At 34.4% G+C, this 24294-nt stretch overlaps 1 protein-coding gene across 3 annotated transcripts in view; it reads right to left on the bottom strand.

Moving 5' to 3' along the window:
* Positions 1–24294, bottom strand: part of LOC409608 (peroxidasin) — a 278859-nt gene that overhangs the window by 187091 nt on the left and 67474 nt on the right. For all 3 annotated transcript variants that reach the window (XM_026446245.1, XM_026446246.1, XM_026446244.1), the window contains exons 2-4: positions 19101–19248; positions 8932–9005; positions 8073–8222 (exon numbers count right to left, since the gene is read on the bottom strand). In XM_026446245.1, the coding sequence (XP_026302030.1) occupies positions 8073–8222; positions 8932–9005; positions 19101–19179 (303 nt within the window). In that variant the 5' untranslated portion in view covers positions 19180–19248. The remainder of the gene's footprint in view (positions 1–8072; positions 8223–8931; positions 9006–19100; positions 19249–24294) is intronic.

Genomic DNA, 24294 nt, shown 5'->3' with positions numbered 1-24294 from the left:
ACCGGGTCCCTGGAAATTACCAAGTTTCCTGGAATGGCGTATGAATATTTCATACAACGCGAACTTCAGAAAATTTCATTATTATTATTAACAGTTTCTGATTGAAATTTTTTCTTTTTTTTTTGTTGAAAACAAACTTGGCCAAATGTATATATTTTATTTATAATTAGTTACGAATTTTTAATCCACCTTTTTTAATCCTCTTCGAGTGTAACTTTATCATTTAAATTGCGAATAATTAATTTTTATTAACAATTCATCGTTGGCCCGAAAACTTTACTGGCTCAAGATAAAGCACACGAACGATTCTCAACGAACGATTATTATCGCGTGGATAATTTGGAGGGTTAATAGCCTGCTTAAACATTTCAATAAAGCCTATCAGATATTAACTTCGTAATAGCGAATATTACACGTTGATCTTAGCTGTAAGATATATATATAGTTACGTGTAGTGTCGTTAAACTGAAACTTTCCTCGTAAACATCCCCTTCTAGAGAAAAAGAGAAACGTTTCAACTCTCGTTTCACCAGATAAATAGAAATTAGATAGAAAAGCCAAAATTTTATAAATCCAATTCTTTACAAAGTCTATCATATTTCAAAAACCCTTGTCTTATTTAAATTTATTCGTCTTCTCTAAACCCGATTTTAAAATCTGTGTAAAGAAAAATATTAATCTGATTGCATCTTATAATTCCTCGAGTCGATCAACAATATCTTACGTGAATTAAAATCCAAAAATCAAATTTATTCATCCCTTCTTATACAGAAAAATCGCTGAACAAGACGAATACAGTTGGAGCGAATGACTGGAGGATGATTTATATCGCGGAGGAAAAGTTACATCCTCGCTCCTCGTGTTTGTATCAGGCTTGTCGATCTCAGCTACGGTATAATTTCACCATAAGCTAAGCCAAGCCCCGTAAATTGTTTAACTTTATACCCTTCTCTCTCGCCGAATGCTTGCACACATCTTATATTCCACACGATATGGACGCCTCTCGCCGTGTCATCAAATTTTCCCACCTTTTATACACTCCCTGCCAACGACACGCGTCCCTCGCGCAGAATTGACACCGAGAGAAAAGGGCAGGGAGGGGGAAAAAAAATAAAAATAAAAAAAAATTCACACGTCCCTGCTGATAAAGACCGCGATTCCATTAGAGCCGAGTGCTCTAGACGTTTGACAAGAGAGAGATTTGCGACAGAAATGATGGGAGAGGGACTTGTTTTCGCCATTGGGATGAAGATTCACAAAGATTTATAAATGAAACTTTCGAAGATTCTTTTACCGTGATTCAGGTATGTATTTTTTTATTTTTTATTTGATAGATTTAATGATAGATGAATTTATCAATCTTTCGTTAAATTTTTTCAGATAGAAATATTGAATTGATAGAATTGTTATTTATTTTATACATCTTTATCTATCTAAAGAACAGTTAGAATGATTATGGATATTTTTAAGTGACTTCTCTTTTCATAAAACAATTTCTAAAATTGTAATTTACAATTAGAAACAGAAATGAATGTGTAAATACAGAGGATCGATATTACATCATTTAATTGTTATTAAAAATTAATTCGTACAATCATAGTGAACATTTTTTTATTGGCCACAATCCATGTTTAATGGAATACAATTGGAACATTTGTATTTAGCTATCGGTAGATCGCTTTTACGAGCTTGTTTCCTCGATTTATCGAAAGGAAGGAATCAAATATTTCTGACCACGAAGAAGAGACGATGCAGCACATGGTTCCCATTGGAATCGAGAAAAATCACTACGCTCGAACGAAAAGTACCCCCTTGCCTTGTATGGCATCAATTGAGTGAAAGGAAGAAACGGATGAAGGTTGGAGAAAAATGATAATAAATATTGGACATTGTCGAACGACGACACATCGCATTTATCGTGTTTCAATCGTTTCAATGGTTATTTATATAACATGGAAATCATTTATATAAAGAAAAAAAAAGAAAGAAAAAACACTTTCTTTCGACATTTCATCTCTTCAGACATTCGATCGAATCAACGTTATCTTTGTATACAAGCATTGAAAGACTTTTGAATGATATGGATAAGATAATGAGGCTGTATAAGTTCTAATCAAACCAGAAGATCGAATAATAGTTCAGATACAGATCGCCTTAAGGCACTGCCGTTTCGGCAAACTCTCTCAAGAAGATTAGACAGAGATTACTTACGGTAATTACAATGTCGTATCCTAAAATATAACCCCCATTTCAGATATTTGCAACTACGCAGGATTATGATTGGTAATAACGAGGTGTAATTAAGCTTAAGATTGCGTTGGATAAACATTGAATCACGTATAACTTTCAAACTTGTGTGTTTGATACACGATTTGGAAACGTCTTTCGTTTGAGAAATGATATCCTAACTGCACTTCTATACTTTATGTTTCTTTTATTTTGTATAAGATATTGTATAAAAATACAGGATGAACATCTTTAAAAAATCAATCATTAGAGGCTAAAAATATATATGTGTCTCTATTCATCCTCTATTTATCCTAGTTTCGCTTCATTCAACTTAAATTGTTCATAATTTAATAAACAAATCTCATCAAGATATTTTTGTATATTAACAAAAGGATCTCATATATTAATATTTTGTTAAAGATTTATTAACAAGTTAATAAATCTTTAGAAAATTATTATATTGATAAATTTTTAGAATTTTTTTAAACATCTATCATTTCTGAGATGTACAATTATTGTCAAGCAATATAATATTAATAAATAAAGAAGATTTTAGATATTTCCAAGGTATTGATGATTATAGGAAATGGGAATTTTCAGAATTATCGGGAAATTCCGATAGTGTCGATAAGCTTAGGATGATATATAGGCTGGCATCAAATATTCTCGAAACTTCTGACTCGTGAACTATTTTTATGCAGGTCTTTGACCTCGAAGATTCCACAGAATAGAGAATTCTGGTATCTTTTGAGAGATTTAGAAGCATTATAGACCTCTACAATGATGAAATACTCGTGGAACTCGCAATATCAAAATCTTCCAACCACGAAAAATCTCCTTTGAATGATAATTGATTGATCCTGAATTCTCTAAATGCTTTTTTGAATCCTCGAATAATTCTAATTCGAAATAGAAGAATTGTTATGCGTTAAAATATATAGATTATATTAAGATTAAATGTCTCCTCCAAATCATTCAACTTTTCTCCAAATTTCTAAACATAAACATATTCCAAATGAGGATCAGAACAAGTTAAACAATTTCAATAATTTTCCGACTAATTCTATCAAAACATATTATAACAACCTATCTACTCGACTAATTAATTCCAATTTTTAGATGAAACAGTTGGAAAGGATAAAAATTCCGAATCCAAAATTCTCAAAAACAAATAATCCCCCATCACGCTGATGGAATTTACCAGGATGAGCGTAGCTACGCAGTCCTCGAAAATCCTAGGAGAAGCGGGCCAAAAGTAAACGGGGTGGCAGATATGAAAAAAAAAAAGAAAAAAGTCCAAAGGAGGGGCAGTCCCCATGCGGATGAGACAGGATCAGAGACGGCTCCGTGTAAAAGTGGCCTTGAGCTCGGATTAATCCGCCGGCAAACAAAGATACCGAATCCTCTTTAACCGGGACGCGGCCTCCCTTCGTCTCTCTCTTTCTCTCTCTCTCTTTTTCACTCCGGTTTCTCCGGCGTCTCGTATCTTTTCTCTCGAGAACCCTCGAGTGGGATCGCTTTTGCTTTCTGAACCGACGCTTGCGTCGCGGTTCGAGCGTAAGAAAAAGAAGAAAAGAGGAGGAGGAGGAGAGGAAGGAGGAGGGTGAAGTGGGACAGGAAGGGAGAAAAAGGGAGGAAAGAAAAAAAAGAGCACACCCTTGCTCGTTCTCGTTCGAGAACTGGCAACGCAATATTTATACCCTCGAAGAGGATACTCGCGCGGCGTTTTCTTGACACCAGAGGAATAATCAAAGCGAAATACCTCGATCCTCGAATTTTTGAGGAGGTGAATAACTAAACAGGAAGCGTCGTGCATTAATACTTGAAAAATGATTAAAAGGTAAACGAGAGGATATCTTGATTATAGTCATTAAATTTTGAAGAAACAATGAAGAGTCTATGTTATTTTTTCATGTATTTCAAAGAGCTTTTCCTTCGACTTCGTATCATTCGTATTAATTGTCAATTAAATTCGGATTCTTATGTGATTCTTTTCTTTTTTTTCTTCGATAATGATCGATTTATTAAAGATTGCAAGATTAAAAAAATCGAAGTTGATCACTCATACAAAGATCACAAGAAAAACAACTTTTATACTGAACAAGAAAATGATTCTCTACATTTCTATCGGATAAAAACAAACTCATTCACATATCGCATCAAATTCGAAATAACAATTATCAAAAAAATAAAAAGCCGCTTCTCCCTCGAAAATTATTCGAATAAATTTAAACTCTGCTCGACATCGATATCGGGATCCAGATATCCAACCCTGCCCATTGCCGTTATCCACGTTCGAAAAATATTTTTCCAAGAGTTCGCCCGCGGAATTAATGAGGAGAAAGTAAACGAGAGAGAGAGAGAGAGAGAGAGAGAGAGAGAGATTCCAACTCCAACGTTCCGGCCAGTTAGCGTGACACGTAACAATTTCACCGGATCTCCTCTCGCGCGATTCGCTCGCGAGCAATTAATGCCAGCTTACTCGTTAAACTAATTACACGTGTACAAACTTGCAGCGATTGTTAGACGAGAGGACATCAAAAGTGCCTCCCCCCCCCCTCTCTCTTCTGTACTGGTTATAAGTGGAAAAGTAGCTATCACAGAGGGGGTGACTCGAGTGTCGAGATGCTCGCTTCGTTGGAAACGCGAGCGACGAAACTGCGGTTCTTCCCATCGTTAAAGACGATGGCAAGATTTGAATTGAAATTAATATAAAGTAAACTTTTAATTTATCAATCAAAGCATCGAATAACCGCGGATAATTATAGTGACCGAGGTTTAATTAGTTACTTTTCTAGTTACTTTTTTGCTTCTGGTTCCTCGGTTCGAGTTGGCACGACTGCTGAAATATGTAAATGGAGGAGGGACCGATCCAACAATGCCGATTGTCAGAAGAATCTATTGGAAAATTGGCTATTTTTTTAGTTTGATTAAGAATCGAGAAGTTGCTTCTTTTGCTTTTCAAATGGTGTGGTGTGGTTTAGAAGATCGATAAATTGGAAATTGGGAGTTTGCATTAAATATATCTCGGTTGTGTAAGTGTGTAATAATTAAAGTGGTTCAAACATTTCTTTTTGTTTTTTTTAGAGGCATGGAAAACGTTTGAATAATAGCATGATTTAAATTTGGGGAAGATTATTTTTTTAAATATGAGATCTTTGGGAGATCATAAAAGGAAATTAATTGTACATTGGAATTTATCAAATTGTAATAAATACAATTTGTTCATCCTTTTCGTAATCAAATATAGATTCTTGATATAATATTATTTTAAAGTTAATCTCCTATGCAAATGGATCGAGAACCGATCAAAACCTCGAAATTTAAAAGTTGAGAAATATCGGTATTATTGAAATCATCGATCGACGCCGCAGAGGAACGGGTGGTCTTTTGTTGCTGTTAATGAAGTTTCAAGTCGAGTCGGGCTAGCATCCTTTAAGACAACTGACAGCCTTCCGAAGAAGAAGTTTCGAGCGGCGTGGATGGTGTATCTCTACGAAACACCGACGGGCCAAAGACTTCAAACCTGATTTTAGACGCTCGAGAAGTTTTCGCGCGGTTGATAATTAGAGGGCTTTAAGAGTTTTCGCAGTGTTGGAGATATAAAATGAATTGTTCTTTGGAAATCGATAAATTGAATCAAATCAAAACATCGAACCTGTAACGAAGCGCGTTAAAGTTGTCGATTATATATAAAAAAGGAATAATAATGATCGAAGAATATATTTATTGATTTTTATGAAATTAACGAATATTATCTTACATCGTAAGATATAATTAAAATTTGTATATAATCTCGAGTATCGAGTTGTTAAATAAATAAATAAATAAACAATTTCAAGTGGATTAATTCCTTGCTTAAAAATATCTTTCACGGCAGGAAGATTTAATAATTGCAAGTCTAAATTGCCAAGCTTTTTAACTGAAAACACCTTTCACGACATGATAGAACTGTTTACCCGGATTCTTGGCGCGCTCCACGAAGTGGCAGAGTTAATAAGCCAGGATCTTGGATTTATTAACTTTTTAACTAGTCGACGCGCTTCTATAAGGCCACGGTCGTCCTGTATAATCCGTACACTGTGGATAATCGCGTTAATTTGATTTTTCCGCAGTCATCTCGACAACTTGAACTTATTAACTTAAAGGGAAAACGACCAAACTTCTTCTTGTAATTTAAAGTTTACGAGAAAGTGAATTCCTGTTTCACGCCGTAAAGCGTCATTATGAAATCACCAACGTCGTTAATGATCTCATCATTGCAATGAATAAATTACGATGAAATATCAATTCCTCCTACTACATTCTACGTACAAGAAAAGTTGAAAATGCATATTTCATATCCTTTTGTATACCAGAACATACAACTAAAATATCCCAACTTAATCTAGGGATCCCTAGACAGTTTAAATCAATAATTTCTTAATATTTCAATGAAATCGTGATAATAGCATTTATACATATTTTTTAAATAATATTGCATCTTCACTTATTCACAAATACTCGAAGAATATTAATTAATTCACCACTAATTCATCACGAAAAAACATCTAATTAAGCAAAATTTCCAAAAGAAGACTCGAGTCTATCTACACACTTATCATTGATAAAAAAAAGAGAGATAAATTGTCTAAAAGTATAAACTTGGAGCAAAACCACGCACAACACCCATCAAATCAAACAAAGTTCCACGACACTTCGGTAAACTTCCACTTCTACCTAATCGCACGTACTGCATGCGCGCATGCGGATTCCCTCCCCTCCTCTCCCTGTAGAAGCAACTTGTTTCACTCTATCCACCCCCGCTTAAAAGGATTGAATCCCAAGGAAAATGGATAGAGTGGCGCGTTTCGAGACACACTGGGCGTATATTTCGAGGCGTTGATATCGTCGCGATTCGACACGCGATTTATCGAAGGGGAGGAGGAAGAGGAGGAGGAAGGAGGAGGAAGGCCCGCACAATAAGCGGAACGGAAACGTTTCCCGCTATTTCCTGCCGCGCTTCTTTTTATCGACGACCGATGCTCTTCGAATGGAACCCCGTCGTTCCGCCGTTTCAAATAACGGGTGGAAGAAGGAAGAGGAAACTCGTTGTCCCGCGCAAATTTATCGCGAAGCGCCTCCTGCGCCGATTTATATACACACCCCGGATGATCTTCACGAAACGAGGCAACATATTCCTCGAGAATAGTTGGTTGTGTTATTGCTGCTCCTTCCATCGTGCGGGAAACGACTCGGTCGGGTTTCGAGGAAAAGTTGGAAATGGAATTGGTGGCTAAGTAAAGCGACGATTAAATTGGTCGTGATTATTTGGGAGGGAAGAAAGATTGGATTTGAACGGGTTTGGTCGTGATCTGGGCGGATGTTTTAATAGAGAATGATATGATTTCGAATCGATGAGAGAGAGGAAGAAAGATGAAGCGAAAAGAAAAGAAAAATCAGCATGGAGCAATGTTTCATTAGTTGTCACGCGAATGGATCGTTAGAGACACGGGAAATCTATCTTTCCAACAGCTGTAATTGAGTTGTGATATTTCACTTCTGATATAAAAATCAGAAGGAGGGAACCTTGTTTGATAACAAAAGAAAAAAGAAAAATTTCTCGACAAAAGGAAAGATTTTTCGACAAAACGTACGTTTTAAAGAGAGTGCACGAGAGAGAGAATATTGCCTGAAATATCGCGGATAACGTCGTTTCTTTTTTTTTTTTTTAAATTCTTGGAGAAACGTCCGAGAAAGCGTCTCTCTGAATACATCGCGAGATTATACAAGTGATGCTGCACGGGAGAATGCGGGATCAATGGAAAGAAATGTCGAGAAAAAGAAGAGAAATGAGAATTTACCTTGAGTGTATCCTGCAAGTTTTGTACTCTACAGTGCATGTATACTTGAGCACCGAGTTGCACGGTAATGTTGCTCTCTGGATCTTCGAAAAAGGGCCTCGGTTCTGGAGTGCCGCCCGTTTCTGTTGCGAAACTTTCCACCTCGTATACCTGTATGGATCAAAAGAGAAACAAACGTGATAGAAAATACCAGGCCACCTCTATTTCTTTCTTCGCGCATAGAGGAACGTTTGTAATTGAAAGGCAACAACAGGAGATGAAATCTCAATACAAGAACAAAGTTACCTGAACGGAGATAAGAACTTAAGTTGAAAACAATCCAGCTTGATGATTTAAAAAAAACATTTATAAATTAATTTTTCCAAAAAAGAAGGAAAGGAAAGAAAAGAAACTTCAAAAAAATTCCACTTTTCCTTTCGTCTCACGTAGAGATTTTATTCTCAATATCCAAAAAAAAAAAGAAGAAGAAGAAAAAGGAAACTGGATTACACATCAGTAATAACCATCATTCTGCTATACTCGAGTTTCAAGTTTTTTCAGAACTCGTTAGAGGGATTAATAATAAACGGGATAGGAAAATCCTTGATAAAATGCAACGGGAGGGATATCGTTTAAAAAAATATAAGGTTATTAAATTCGCGGCAAGATCACTTGAACGCTTTGTGACTTAAAAGTTACGTAAATATTTGAGAAGGTCTTAACCGCGTCTCGTCTCGCCGTCTCGTCACAAAGGGATCACCTCCTCCTCCCTTCCTCCCCCTCCCCCTATTGTCTGTAGGAAAGCAGGGGCGAAAAGTATCCCGCACCCTTTTCGAAAAGACATTTTCAACTGCTCATTCCAATTATACAGCCGACTTACCTCGGTAAAAGGTGAACTGAGCTCATGCCAGAACGACCTAGGCAGGTTTTCCAGTCCAGGAAACGGCTTAGCACCTGAAACAATTTAGAAACCAGATTACACGTCTCTCCCCCGTCTCCAAGCTTTATTACAGAGAGATACAACGATATAATTAAACTTGCCCGCAAATTTACCGCCCTACCCCTTCCCCTCCCAGAACAACCGTCGTCTCTACTCGGTCGCGATAAATGAACGACACTCTTAATTATTCGAACCGAGGCCGCGCAGTTTGATTAAATCGGCACCGGGGCCCTATTATTCGGCGATAATGAGAATTAAACTAAAATCGCGGGGAGAAATTCGATTTTCAGGAATTATGCGTAATCCAATTCAATTACCACGCTGTTGTAAAACTGTACGATTTAATTAATAACGTAACAGGTGTCTCCAGTGTGTATCTAGTAGTAGTTTGTGAAAATGTTCGAGTTTTAATCTAGGGAATCGTGATAATCTTAATTTTAATGGAAGTGTATAGGTATTTTTTTTTTTTTTTTGGAATTGCGAAATGAGTAGAGAAAGAGAGAATTAAAATTTCAACATTTTGTGTATTTCTATATCGTTATTTTATATTTTTAAAAAAATGGGGAATTTTAGAAGAATAAATTTTTTTCAACTTTCACAATGATATATATGGTAGAAAAATAATCTCGTGTTTTATTATTAATTGCAACGATGTATCCAAAAAAATTAAATGCAACGTGCTTATTTTTATTGTTGACAATTTTGTTTTTCAGCGAATGTTGAAATAGTTATTGTTTAAATAAGGATATCAAATATATATATTTATTTTAGAATTTTTTATTTAGATCTAACGCGTTTCTATTAAAAAAAAAAAAAAAAAATATCTATTTCCTTTATTCGTAAATATAACGAAAAAACAAACATAGTATAATGTTTATCTGAAAAAATATTTTTGATGGACGCATCGAAAAATGGTGTACATAGGGACAAGGATTGTAAAAAATAATCGATCCGCTTTTCCTATCCGGCCGATATATAGCGAGCGTTCCTGTTATACGTCCATTTTATAGTGCGCTTCGTTAAGCTAAATCCTTTGGATTAAGCTAAATCCTACCAGTCATCAAAAGTAAATAATTGTTTTGAAAGAAATACCTTTTCCACTGTTAACGTTAAATGTAATAATTATCTAACTCTAGTGAATTTTGACGATGAAACTTTGATTCCTTTTCTTAAAACCTTATTTCATCTCTGAGACAAGAAAAGATAATTAATTCCTGGCGTTAAGAAAATAAAAATTGCGAAACGTTTAAGTTACATTAGATTTCAATCTTTCGTTTCGCAAAAATGAATAAAACTATCAAGCTCTCTCTCCAAAAAAAATATTGATCATTCCTCCAATCAAAATCACAAAAATCAAAGTACTGTGATCTTCTTTGTAGCAACTTTTTTCAAATTTTGATCATAAAAACGTAAACACGATTTATCTAAGGAAACAAATTCGTGGAAAATAAAAATTTTCATTTCTTCGATTATCACTTATCTTCAAAATGGGATCGATGCCAAAAATTCTCGCTCCGATCCCATTTTGAGAACAGGAAGAAAGAAAACGATCCGGCTGTAAAGACGGAAAGGAAACGAGTTTCCGAGAAAACCGGCCACGTCGTTAGTGTAATAGACACGGAAAATCGAATTACTATGGAAACAATCGCGAAGTTGGGGGAACGAGTGCGCTGCAGTGGAAAAGTTTTTCACTTTCTAGAAGGGCGTGGAAGGAAACTCGTTCGCTTGTCGACGAATAGAATGGCCTTATCAGGGGCGAGCACACGCGGCCGTACGCGAGTTTCCAAGACGATACACATAAATGTATTCCCCCTCCAAGGTTACACGGCACTTCCCCAGAGGGAGCAAGGGTAAACTTAGGTGAAATAAGAGATCCGGCGTGAAGAGTGTGAATAGAGGGTTGGCTGCGTAATTAACGAGGGATAAAATTTTGAATGAGATTTCATTCCTCGTCTTTAATGGAACACGTTGAAGCCGAGGGATCGAATGAAACTTGCAATTAATTACTGTGTGGAACAATTAGTGATTTTCTGTTTTTATTCTCGAAGAAGTTTTTATTTCGAGTGTAAATTTATTTTCTTGGAAGAAAGGAAAGATTGAACAGCGATTTTATTTATTCTCTTTCGCTTGAAGAAGTTAAAATTCTGAATGCATGTTAATTCTTGTTTATTGTTCATTCTTTTTAGCCTGATGAGACATGTAAAATAAGTCTCGTTGAATATTTTCTCTGTCGTTTTTATAATACCTCTGATTGTTGACGAGATGTTAATGTATTCGCAGGCTTTCTTTTAGGAAGATTTAATTCTAAAGGGAAACAAAACGAATACAAAAATAAAGCTATCTTACTTTGTATAACACCAATTTGTTTTGCTTTCTAGAATCAGTTTTTCAAGGATATTCTACGAATGTATTAATACTTTCTGTGCTATTATCATTGATATAAGAAAAAGAGAAAAGAGTACAAAAAATTTGACCAAATTATAAATTTGATTTATATTTACAAGAATTTTACCAAATAATTTCATTTATAAAATTTTACTATTTCGTTCAATTCGTAATTGATAAATAATAATATTAGGTAAATTTGCAATTTTCATTATAGAAAATCTTGCAATACCATGTAACTATAGGAAACATGCTTTGTAACTGTGCATAGGATACTTCATGCTGACAACTTTGGGAGTACCAAAGGTACAATGTTGACAAGTACAATAAAACAGAATCTGGAACCGGCAATCCTCAAGAGTCCCAATAACAAATAGAGTTTAATTCCAAGATCGTGGAATTGAAGTTCTCGCCGAGGTTACGAGCAACCTCGTATTCATAAAACGGGTTTAAAGCGATGAAACGGAATTAACGATCTCGAAGTCATTAGGTGCTCGACTAGCCGCCATTTTAGAGTTCAATAAATCTCGCTACCAGAAGAGAACTTTAAAAATCTATAATTGAACGTTGGAGATCGAAACTTTCTACGAAGTACTTTCTGGAAATTATACGATTCTGAAAAATCAATATGATATCTAAAACTTCGAAAACTTGTAGTTAAAATACAAGTATTTTCAATTATTTTTTATATGCTTCGTTCAATATTTCATGGTAAGTAATTATTTGTCATAAAAATATTCAAATGATTGCATATCTCGTTCTTTAGGTATACCTAGAATATCCTAGGTATCCCTAGGAATATTAAGGAAAAACTAAAGTAGTAAAACTAGATTCTTTGTTCGAAGCATCATAATGATATTTTAGAATGAAAGTTGTATCAATGAATCTAAACGAATCTAGCAATTTTTATAGTTAATGATAAAAATAATCTCTGTAAGTATATAAAGTATTGACATTTTATGTGATAATCGAAGCGTATGTAATGTACGAACAAAGACTCCATCATCCCTGACACGAGACTCTATCTTCGAATCATATTGTCATAACCCTCACGATCAAGGTCTTTAGTATCGACTTCCGGGGTTGTTCGTATCGCATGTTACAACCTCGTCGTCGATATCGAGCTTCATTACATAGGGGTCATCTGTGTCGTGTTTCACCAGCTGGGATTCTCGATATCAAGTTTCATGACTATCAAAGTGTCTATATAAGTGAAAACTGATATGGAACAATTGGATGTTACTTGTAGCAACGATCATTTGTATCACGTTTATCTAAAACGATTCATCATTTCTTTTTTTAGGGAGGAAAGAGAGAGGAGGGGGTAAAAATTTTATCATCCCCCCCCATCTATAATAATTATTTTGAATGCGAAAAACTTCAAAAATCGACGAATTAACGACATGTTCTTAAACAAGTTTTCTAATCCAATCTGTCTTAAAACTTTTTAATGCGTGTTTTTAAAGAAGTTCAACCCGTACTTGGTTAATTAAGATGAAAGTTTCGCGTTATCATCATCAGTTTATGAACCATTACCTCGATAAAACGTAGAAGAAAGTATATAAATTTTTGCAAAGATAATTTGAAAATATTGGTTCCAGAATAAAATAAATAATATCAACTTGTCGAAAATTCTTTTCTCGTTGATAAGATGTTCTTGTGATAAGATTTAATTTAAATTAAATAATTGGATCGAAATATAGATCCATACCTTGACTGCTTTTACGAAGAACGACTGGAAACTACAATGTCTCTCTCAAATGTTGTAAACCTAATCGAAACGTGAGTTAAACTCTTAAAAAAATATCGAATAAAGAATGCAAAGTAAACTTCAACGAACTTTATTTCTCTTAATTTCAGTTTCCAGACCCGTTCTCAAAATTTTTGTATTTATCTTACTTAAACATTTTCTACAATTACCACTTTCCCCACGCTATTCAACCTAATGAATGCTATGTCGGTTGCATACGTAATAGACGTTAGTTTACTTACTTCAGCGTGCTTCTGGCATTTATACAATCACCATTCGTTTAAACTAATACTCATACTTGCTCATTTCTAACTATTCTACTAATTTCGCACATTTTAAACGAGCGAAACGTTCACTCGTCTTGACAAATTAAAACTTTAGAAGCCATCTCAACCTCCGAAATCTCCGACCAACTTTTTCAACAAAAATATTATCCACTTAATTTCACTACATTATATCGAGGACGAAGACGATCGATCACGTCGAACGATAATTACACGTTTAATCGTTCTTTCGTCGGTATTCAATTTCGCCTGGACGAAATGCAGGTGATGCTCGTTAATTTGATCGCCTTCGGCAGCTGCGTGCTTCTAGCATCGTTTCACCCTCCAATGAGCGCGTGTGTCGGCGCATATATCCACGATTCTTGCATAATTCGCGTGCCCATTCGTCACGAACGAAATTGAAACACGCGTGCTCCTCCATTTCTCGATCGAAGCGCAATACTCGTCCGATTGTGTTAATTTACCATCCGCTCTTTAATGCATGGACACCTTTGATATTCCAAGCTTGGATTAAATTGAGAAAGAATATACGTTGTACGTTACGTTTGTTTAGAAAGAAATATTCTCGATACTTCTCGAAAAAAAGTATGACTGTTTTTAATAAACGTAATCCACTTCAGTTTGAAAATTTTTTTTTAATAGAAAGATAAAAAAATTCTCGAGTGTATATATATATATATATAGGAGGAGTTAGTATTAAGGCATGAGGATTAATTCTTGGAAAAATTGAGAACAGTCGTAATAATCGATTTATAAGGGAAAAGTAGTTATATATAATAACTACTTTGCCAAAGAAGTGCCGTAAAATATTAAATCTGAACATCTAAACATGGGAAAACCGGTAACTTTCATAACGTAAAAGTAATTTGAAGTTGTAAAACCTTTTCCCAGGGGTGCACTGAGATTGAGGCTACGGTAGCTTCTAAACTCTATACAAAACACTTTGTACCATAAACTTTACGCGAAAATCGTTAAGGGAAAAAACGTTGCCTCTAAAAATCGAAAAACTTCGAGCAACATTGAAAACTTCCAAGCTGCTACTACTACCTGCTATATTGTTGCCCTGCGCTAAGCCGTTAAAACTTCCAATCATTTTAACAAAAAATATATATATATATATACATAAAACGAATAAAAATACGAATATTTTGCATACCACATGATAATCTATGATAACTCGAGGTTAAAATTTTTATTGAACGGATAAAAATATTTTTCATACGGGATAGTAATATTCCGTGATTTCGAGGCACGCGAGATTTGATACTTTCATTCGATATTTTTGCTATAATTTTTTTTTTTATCCTAGAATAACCGAGGAAAAATATATCCTCGTAAAAAGTTTGAATAAAATGAATTTGAACCAGGAAAAGCTTCGCGTTCATTGATCCCATATTTCTCGAATCGAAGTTAAAATGATCTTGAATTTTTATCAAGAACAGTTAACGTTTTAACGCTGAAATTTACAGACGATAAAAAACTATCATTTTTTTCTCCTCGAAAATTGAAAATTATGAAGAGAAACAAATCATCAAACATATAATTTCTTGAAACTTGCTAAGAATAAATCAATGAAATGTTTAAATACGAAACATAGCCTATTATAATAAAAGAAGAATAACGAATTGACTCTGTGATCTTTTATAGGGAATTAAAAAAAATTAAAACTCGAAGTTAATCGAAATGTTCCGCTATAATCTCATTGTACGCCAGTTAAAAGTTCGTTCAGGAAGATAATCTCGAGGCGTTAAAACGGTCTTCCTCCCTGTGGAGGAAATGAAAGGGACCGGTATTCGTGTTCCAAGTTCTTCCGGAAGAACAGCTCGTCGCCGTTTTCAACCGAATTCGATGGAAAGATATTGCGCTCCCTTGCGGTCTTTCGAATTCCACTTTCCTTACTTTATTTCCCACGGTTGAGCCGTGCCTGTCCCGCCCGCCATCACGGCCCTTTATAACCTACGAGATTGTTCAGTTTCTCCGGTTTCGACTCAAAGGAGAAGGCTAACACGAACCGGCTTTATTACTTTTTCCGGCTTCTCAATAGCGCGTAACTCGATGAGAACTGCGAGAAAAAAGAAAAAAAAAAATAATCCCTCGCTTGTCATAATTTTAAACTTCTTTCTTTTCGATATAGATTTTTTGACAGTTTGCTCGGAATTTAATTTTAATTTTGCAAAATGCTTTAAAGACCTTTCCTCTATTTTCTGTTTGAGCTTAGAAAAATCGTTAGTTTTTTATCTTGGATAAGAAGTTTGTAGATATTAAGATATTAATCTACAATTGTGGAAGAGTTTAGACTGATAATAAACACAGAAGTTTGTATACAAAAATATCGAACGAGGTTTGTTTATAAAGTTGTAAATATATGTTGGATGAGAAGAGGAATGGAGAAGACAGAGAGAAACTAATGCAACGGAGATAGAATGAGAGCTCTATCAGCTAATCATACTGGTGTCTCCCTCTGTCGTCAAAATTTCTATTGCTTACGATTCTAATAAGCTAATAATACATTTCTATACTTGCATCAACTTTTATATTTGTTTCAGGATCTAGAATCAATTAAAGCATCCTACAGACATATTTTCGAAACGGATTTATTAGAATCTTCTATCTTCATATTAATCAAACCTTCGAATTCTCGATTACCAGGACCATCTTTCCTCTCCTCCCAAGAAAAAAGGTCGAATCGTGTCTCGTTTTCTCCCAATTTTCAACCCTCTTTTACAAGATTCAGATAACTTCCCTTTAAATTCTCGCCACTGGCTCGCCTCCTAGCCGCGTTTTCTAACGATTTTTCGAAGAACGACGGGATAATCCTGGAGAAATTTATCAGCTCGGAGAGAGGTGAGGAGAGGAGAGGAGAGGATCCTTTCTGGCAGGACCAATCTCGGGAGGTGAATTCACCGCCGCTCCCGGGGAGAGGGAACGAAAAGACTTCTAATATCTGCTGGAAAGACGGAGCACATAATCTTGCCGAAAGGATAAACCCGGTTACCGGTCAGGATTTCGAATACGTCCAGGGAATGTCGTCCGCGGGATTACTGGCTCGCATCGAGCGATACAAAAGAAATTGTTTGCCAACACACCGAACGTTTTAAATTGCTTCGATGATGGAGCCTGTAAGCCTATAATCTTTTCGAACGCGATGGAATATCTATGTGGACAAGATAAACAATGAATAGGTTTTAATAACAAGTGAACGTGGTCCAATTATATTATCGAGTTGTTCATTTGCAGGGATGGCAAGGAGTTTGTGTTGGGATTCTGTAAAGTGAGGAGGAGAAGAAAGTTTTATTCACGAAGCTTGTTGTCTGATTTACATTGTGTTCTATATGTATTAAATGTGAATATGTTTAATGCAATCTAGAAATCGGATGGAATATCAAATATCCGTGTTGGAAAGAAATATTGGTAAATATTGGCGGAACGAAATGGGGTATTAATAAATGTCTGTGAATGTAATATTGACAAATGTGGGTAAAATGAAATGTTGGTAAACCGAGATATTAGTCGATGTTGGTCAAATATTAAAATGGACTTTTCGACTGTTGGGTTGAATATCATGTGTTTATATAATTTCAGTGGACATGTCGTGTATGTATGTATGCATATACGTATTTGAACTGTATCTATCAATAATTCGTAATTTTAGAAGAAAGGGTAATTATATTTTTAATTTGTTTAAACCATCCTTTAAACCATCCCATCGTTGTTAAGAATGTTATTCTTTTAAAAATAAGAAATGATCGAATTGTACAAATATTTTAATAATTTAACATATTGTATGATGATAATGATTATTTCATCATGGGAAGAAAATATTTACATGGATTAAATAAATTTTGAATAAACATTAATGCGCAAAATAATTTTTTAATAGCGAAAATTAAAATTTCGAATAAAATATCGTACAAGAATTTTATTTTACTACATGGATACTTTAGAAATTGAATTTAGAATTCTTTTTTGATCGATTATGCAACAAATTTATTAAAAATATGCATTTTATGATAAAAAGAAAAGAATATAAGAAGAGAATTTCTGGCTCCTTTCATAAGATAAACAATCTCTTCGAAAATTCAATGTTAAAAAATGCAAATTTCTCGATGAAGAAGGAAAATGTATTGGAATGTATTGTTTATCTCTAGACAAGTCAGCTTTTACAAAATTTATATAATTTATACGTCCTTCTCTTTCTGATAAATTATAAAAGGAACTGCAGTGTTTCTTTGCAACCTTTCATGCAGAAAAAACAAATTACCTTTGTCATCCCATTATTTTCGATTCTATTCAATCTACCAAAAATTCAATAGCAATCAAACAAATCACGTGTGTTTTCAACAAACAAAAAAATTCAATTACAATTACTCGAAATCTAAAATAAATCCTCGACACAATTTATTATCCATCACTAAATTTCAATGATAATAAATATATTAAATATTACAAATTATATCCTGAAATACTCATTTTTAACGATTCTTCGTTAAATTCACATTTTCTTTTCTTAAATCTATCTCATATTTTAGTGTAACTTTTATAAAATTATTTTTTTACAGAAGAAATGACGAAACACTTGATATCATGGAGAACGTAAGAGCATGAAATGGAAAACAGCATTGAATTGAACGTGACTTGTCCCTCGGAAGCACGACGTCGAATTTATGGATCCTGTCCGTGGCCATAGGATTTATGGAAATCCAATGCCTTAATTGGAAAATTATAGGACAATGTCTGGGAGCCGAGCATTCGGCCCGCAACCCGTTACTCAACGAGTATAATCATCCCCTCACCGATATCCGACTTTCACAACCGATATTTCCTGTCTCCAGAAGGGTGGACAACCCTCCGGACCAATGGGCCAACATTGTTCGCCGAAGGGATTTAACGAAATTATTGTCACCTGCCGCTGAAAGGCGATTGATCTTTAAATTGCGGCTCGAAAGTAGCCGGTATTAACTCTCATCCCTTTCGTTTCTTCTTATTTTCACACCGTGCGAAAAATATTATAACGAATTTGGATTGAATTCTTCTAAAAATAATTTAAAATTTTTATCCGTATCGGATCATATATAAAATTATATTTGAAGAAAGAAAAAGTTGAAACTGTTGAATATACTTTGTAAAGTAAAGAATTGTTGATTGAAATCTTCGAATAGATAATTGGAAGTGATTGAAGTTAAAAATAATCCATTGGAATAAGAAATATATGAAAATAATGTTTGAGTTGATTTAATAAAAACACGCACTTTTATTCGAATTTTATTTTAAAAGTTTCCCTTTCGAAAAAGAAAAAAAAGACATCCGCTTTTACATCTGCTTTAATAAATTTATACGCTTTGACGTGCTGATGTTTAAGCAAAATGTAAAGCTGACTCTGTCAGCTGTCGTAAGCGTTCGAATATTAAATTATTTTACGTTCAGTTTTATCACAAAGTGGATTAAATGAAAAATATCTCGATTCAAGGATAAAATGAAGCATAATGTAACACGAAAAAAAAAGAAGAAGAAGAATATAGAATCTTGCGCAAAAATAAATTAATTATTTTGTGCAAAAATCTTGATATTTCTGATGTTACGTGCTTAAGAAAAAAAAAAGAAATATTAAAACAAGTGAGGAAATTGAATAAAAGGCTTTAAAATCGCGCAGTTGAACAGTTAAGAACAGGTCGAAATTTGCATTTACTTACCTAATGAGGTGGCGGCACACAAAACGTGTAGCTGGTGAACCAAAATGGAGGCCACCACGGCCGAAAGACGACTCAACATCGTAGTCGATTCTCAACTCATTTCTGTTTCCAAAGTTGAGACGTGGCGCCTCTGTCTTCTCCTTCTGATCTGAAATTTTGAATAACGGCATAATTTTACTTAGTACCCAGTTTTCAAAATATCCAGAGGAGAAATTTCTAATTGTAATAAATACAATGATATAATAACAAGTAATGATAAGTACGTAAAATTTAATCGTATGAAATTATCGTTGCACTTTGAATACACAAAGCGTAATTCTGCTTGTCATAATTTTGAAATAATGCATTAAAATTCTACGATATCACGATTAATATTATCGATTTACGTGTAATTACCATGTTAAAAATTTCCATATTAACGGAAATACACGAATTTATCATGGAAATGTATGAATCTTGGACGAGCATGTCTAATTATTTGTTTCAAGGAATTGAAATAATTGAATCATTAAATCATTTATGCGATTAATATAAAGATTCGCGTATAACATTTGAATAATATTGTACCTAACAATATTCTCAATACTTTGATAACTTAATCCACAATTTCACGATATCACCCTTACTGCAATATTATCTCTTCTCCTAACAAAGAAGTAGCTAATTTTTCCTTAAATATTTATTATCTATATTAATATAAGTATTCCTGTCAACAATCAAGAAAACGAAATTATTGAATAATATCGAAGAAAAATATAACTAATTAACAACAGGATCGTTATATCCTGTATGTTATAATATTTAAGAAACTGAAAAAAAATCGAAACAAGTAGATTGATCAATGATAATCAGGATTGATCAACGAATTGACGTGTACAATTGAATCTTATCGCTCGATAATTAAAGATAAAGCACGTAACAAGACGAATGCGGCCGTTAATTATACTCAGCTTCCCCACTGCACGATGTCAAACGATCCCGGCAAGCCCACCGAAATCCCCCTGGACTTGGAAATAACACCTCCGGTTGCCCGGGGCTGACCCAATCGGGGTTCACGAGACACAAAGCCTCCCTAGACAGAGATCAATGCGTTACTCGGCCGATCCACGTGTGTGCACGTGCGTATGTGTATGTGTGTGTGAGTGTGTGTGTAATCGTGTCGCAGAAAAAGGATCGACCCTTTTTTGGAGGAGGGCGGATTAACAGTTTTGCACACCGACGACGACCGCTGGCAATTCTCGTTTCTTCGCAAATATCGTCTTAATGAATTTCTAACGAACTCCTCTCCTCTTTTGGAAATTCATATTTCAAATGAATTATGTATATGAGGAAAGGAGAGGGGGGGAACAGAGATGTTCGTGTTGATAAAGGGGTGCTCTAGAACGGTGGTAATTTTTTAAAGGTTTTTATCGAGGTCTCTATTCCCTTTGGAAATTCGTACTTCAAGTGAAAATTCAACGTATACAGAGAAGAGGAAATACAATAAATAGATTTAAACGAAAAACATCGAGAATATTTTTACTTATCCTTCATTTGTTTTTTAATCATTTGTTTCATAATGAAATATTGATTGAACTTGATCGAACTCAAGATTATCGTTTAAAGCACTCTCCTAATGAATCTAAAAACGGATCGACAAATAACTTAAAAACAAATAGTTCGATTCAAATCCCCAGAAGCAAACAAACAATTGAAGCAACTCGGTGGAAAATAGAGAAACGTGTTGAAACGTTTGAAAAAAAAAGAAGAACGTGCGATCCGATGATAAAGCATTCCAATGGATTAATTCGTTCAATTTCCAAAGAATTCGTAAAAATAGAGACAAACAAAGTTGACGTATATAAAGACCTCGAGTAAATCAGACTGTGGTGGCTCCAAGTCAAACAGAAGATTGTCACCGCGAAATTTCGTGTGATTCAATTTGCGACCGAAACGTTCAAACGTTCGCCCCTTCCTTCCCAGTGTTTACCCCCTAATGAATCCATCGACAACTCTTGAACTTCGAACTTTCAACGCTTCCAACCCTTTTTGCAAGGTCGTCACTCGTCGTTTCATGCCGTGACGTACAATTCGAAACGGTGTTCGACAACACTGAAAAGGGTACGAAACAATTTCTTTCTCGATTCCCCGTGAGAAGCAATCGTAACAGTTGTCGTAACTTCGAAATGATTTCGACGTCTCGTGCAGGTGATACGAGTGGCGCCACAAGTAGGAAGAATGTGAAAAAGTTTCCAATCGATCTGTGTCTAAGATCTAGATTATCTTGGAGGAAATTGGAGAAAGAAAAGTGAGAAAAAGTATCATTGATGATAATTGGTTAATATTGGCACGAAGCGTTTATAGATCCTTTTCATTTGTTCTTTGAATATTTAAATATTTAACGAGATTACGATTCATCAAGAATATTTTGCAAATTATTGTACAGGCTGTTAATAATATCCTCAGGGGCTGCAGTCGTTGTTTGACTGCAGTACGGGTTTAGCGCACCCGGGGTACCCGAGCTCTAGCACACCATAAGTACAAACGTGATTCATTATATTATTAATTCTTGAACGAGTAAGTTTCTCTTCTTCTTCTCTTTGGTGTGGATTTCATATTTTCGAATCGGTTGATTTTTAGAAAATGAAGGATTTCATTTATAATTCAGGATTCATCATTTATTATTATCATCGTTATTAATATTAAGATTTTTTCGTTAAAACAGAAGAGGTTTATGAATACTATTTCGCTTAGTTTCATCCAAAAGGAAATTTCAAACGTAATTTAATAAATAAGTCTCGACTGATATATTCAACGCTCCATATCTCTATATTAAGCAAGGCGTTAAATATTCACAAGATGGAGATTTTTCAATTTCAATTCTTTCCGAGAATTACTTGAGAATTCGTTCGATAAATAATAAAATATAAAGTTTAATCAAAACCGCAGAAGGGAGGGAGGGGGGAGCATTATTTTACAAAAGGAGGAAGAGAACAATATACCTTATCACGAATAATTCCAGTTATAAATTCCTTCGCAGCAATAATTACAAGAGCAATGAATTTTTCTTAATTTCCTCCTCGTTGCGATGCAACTTGTTCCTCGTTAATTTGCCGCGCACAGGCGCGAACCTTTGCGTGCGAATTACGTTATTGCACGATTTCGCGTGCAACGAGAAACGAATAAAGGGAAATGGAAAAAAGAAAAGAAGAAAAAAGAAAAGTCAGCTACGAGTAAACGATTCCGGTCGCACAATTACGAATTGTGTCCCCTCACTGTATATCCACTCTCGATCGTGGATGAGAGAAACAAAGAACGCCAACACGCGAATGTAATCTGTTCATGAGCGAAGAAGAATTCGTTTTCATTACGAGCACGCGATCCAGCTTTTTTTAACCTGGCCGGATTAATCGACAAGATCGTGGCGAAAAGAGATTAACGTTGCCTTGCTTGTGGAGCTATATAAGTAAGGATATTTTCTTCTCTTTGGTGTAGCAAATGATCTCATACTTTCGAATCGGTTGATTTTTAGAAAATGAAGGATTTCATTTATAACTCAGGATTCATCGTTTATTATTATTATTAATGTTGAGATTTTTTTTGTTAAAACGGAAGAGGTTTATGAATACTTGCATCAGTATTGAAAATCGTCAAAAATCGGCATTTTCAAGTACTGTGGCGCCATCTGTATCTTCTAATCTGAACCAAATGAGGATACTTATACTGGAAACGTGAATTTTGAATGAATGAGAGGAAATATGAATAAATATAAAGTTTCTCAAATTTTGTTTAATTCAGTTTGTCTTACACTCGAAGACAAACTTACTCGTTCAATTTCAAGAATTAATAACATAATGAATTAGACGCTAAAGTGAGCTATTACATGTTAAAAAAGATCAAACAAATTTACAACAAAATAATAATTTGGTTTATAAAGATTTCGTGAGAGGTATTAAACGATTTTTAAAATCGTTTATCTCAAATGGTCAGAAATGAAAAGATATAATTTGCAAACAACAAAATAGATCAGCGATTCAAAAGCAATTATTATTAATGCATCACGTTATTATCAATGTTCCGCTTGCTAAAATCTCAACGTCAGATTATCTCGATATAAAATTTCTACCGCGTTGCACAACTTATCTTCTATATTGCATTACTGATAATCCATCATTCGTGATAATGCAAGCTTACAACATACGCATGATTACCACGGTGCACAGCTTACAAAGCGGTGCAATCAACACGCTATGCATTCTAAGTTGGAGACAAGGATTTATTATATTTCCAGCACGATAAATTCTACGATTATTCGTTTGAAAAACTTTATTATGTCATTACACAAATTACTCTATTATTCGTCTGGTTGAAAAATGAATAAACCGTGTTAAAGGAAACATAATTTCCATACAGTGGATTAATCCAATTCAACCCTTATATTTTTTTGCATAATTTTATCATTTTCTTTCGCTCGATATAGTATAGTTGATGCGATACTTTGGTTGGTTAATTTTTAAACAACGCAAGTGTTTCGTGTTTGTTTTCATCTTTAGAGGAATATTTTATAAAAATATCGAAGGGAAAAAAATATTTTCATCGTAAATAACCGATGGCAAAGAAGAAATTTTTCCTTTGTCCCAAAAAATTTTTATCTTGAAAGGATTATTGATAAATTTTCCAGGGCGAAATGTAGGATGAAAATTTTAAAAATTTGGCAAGATCGATAAAAGTATAAAACGTATTCTCTCTAAATTTGATAAGGATATTAAAACGAAATTCGACGCGAAATATAAATTCAAGGGAAAGAAAGAAATTATGAATAAATACTCGTAAAAATATTCGTTGTTGTTGCGTATCATATTTTACTATTTTTATTGATTACTATTGATACGTGAAATTTTCTATCTTTAAATCACACATACAAGAATTTTTATTATTTTTAACTACCAAAATTATAATCCATCAACTTTTTATCGTGTCATCTTATTTTAAATTTTAATTAATTAAATTAAAACAACGACTACAATTTTTCAACCCGTGTTAATAATGGCACCAATATCGTTATTAAAAAAAAAAAATCTAGATCATTAATTTCTTCCAATTTCTCGAACGATGATTACTACACCATGATTCGACAACCGCCATTAATAAAGCCAATTATGATCATCAAAATGTCATCAAGCATCCGAGCCGTATCTAACGAATATCGATTTCA

The sequence above is a fragment of the Apis mellifera genome, linkage group LG1, assembly GCF_003254395.2.
Source record: "Apis mellifera strain DH4 linkage group LG1, Amel_HAv3.1, whole genome shotgun sequence".
In the NCBI taxonomy this organism is placed as follows: Eukaryota; Metazoa; Arthropoda; class Insecta; order Hymenoptera; family Apidae; genus Apis; species Apis mellifera.
Note: the sequence above shows the minus strand (reverse complement) of the source record. Positions and strands in the feature narration are given on the sequence as shown.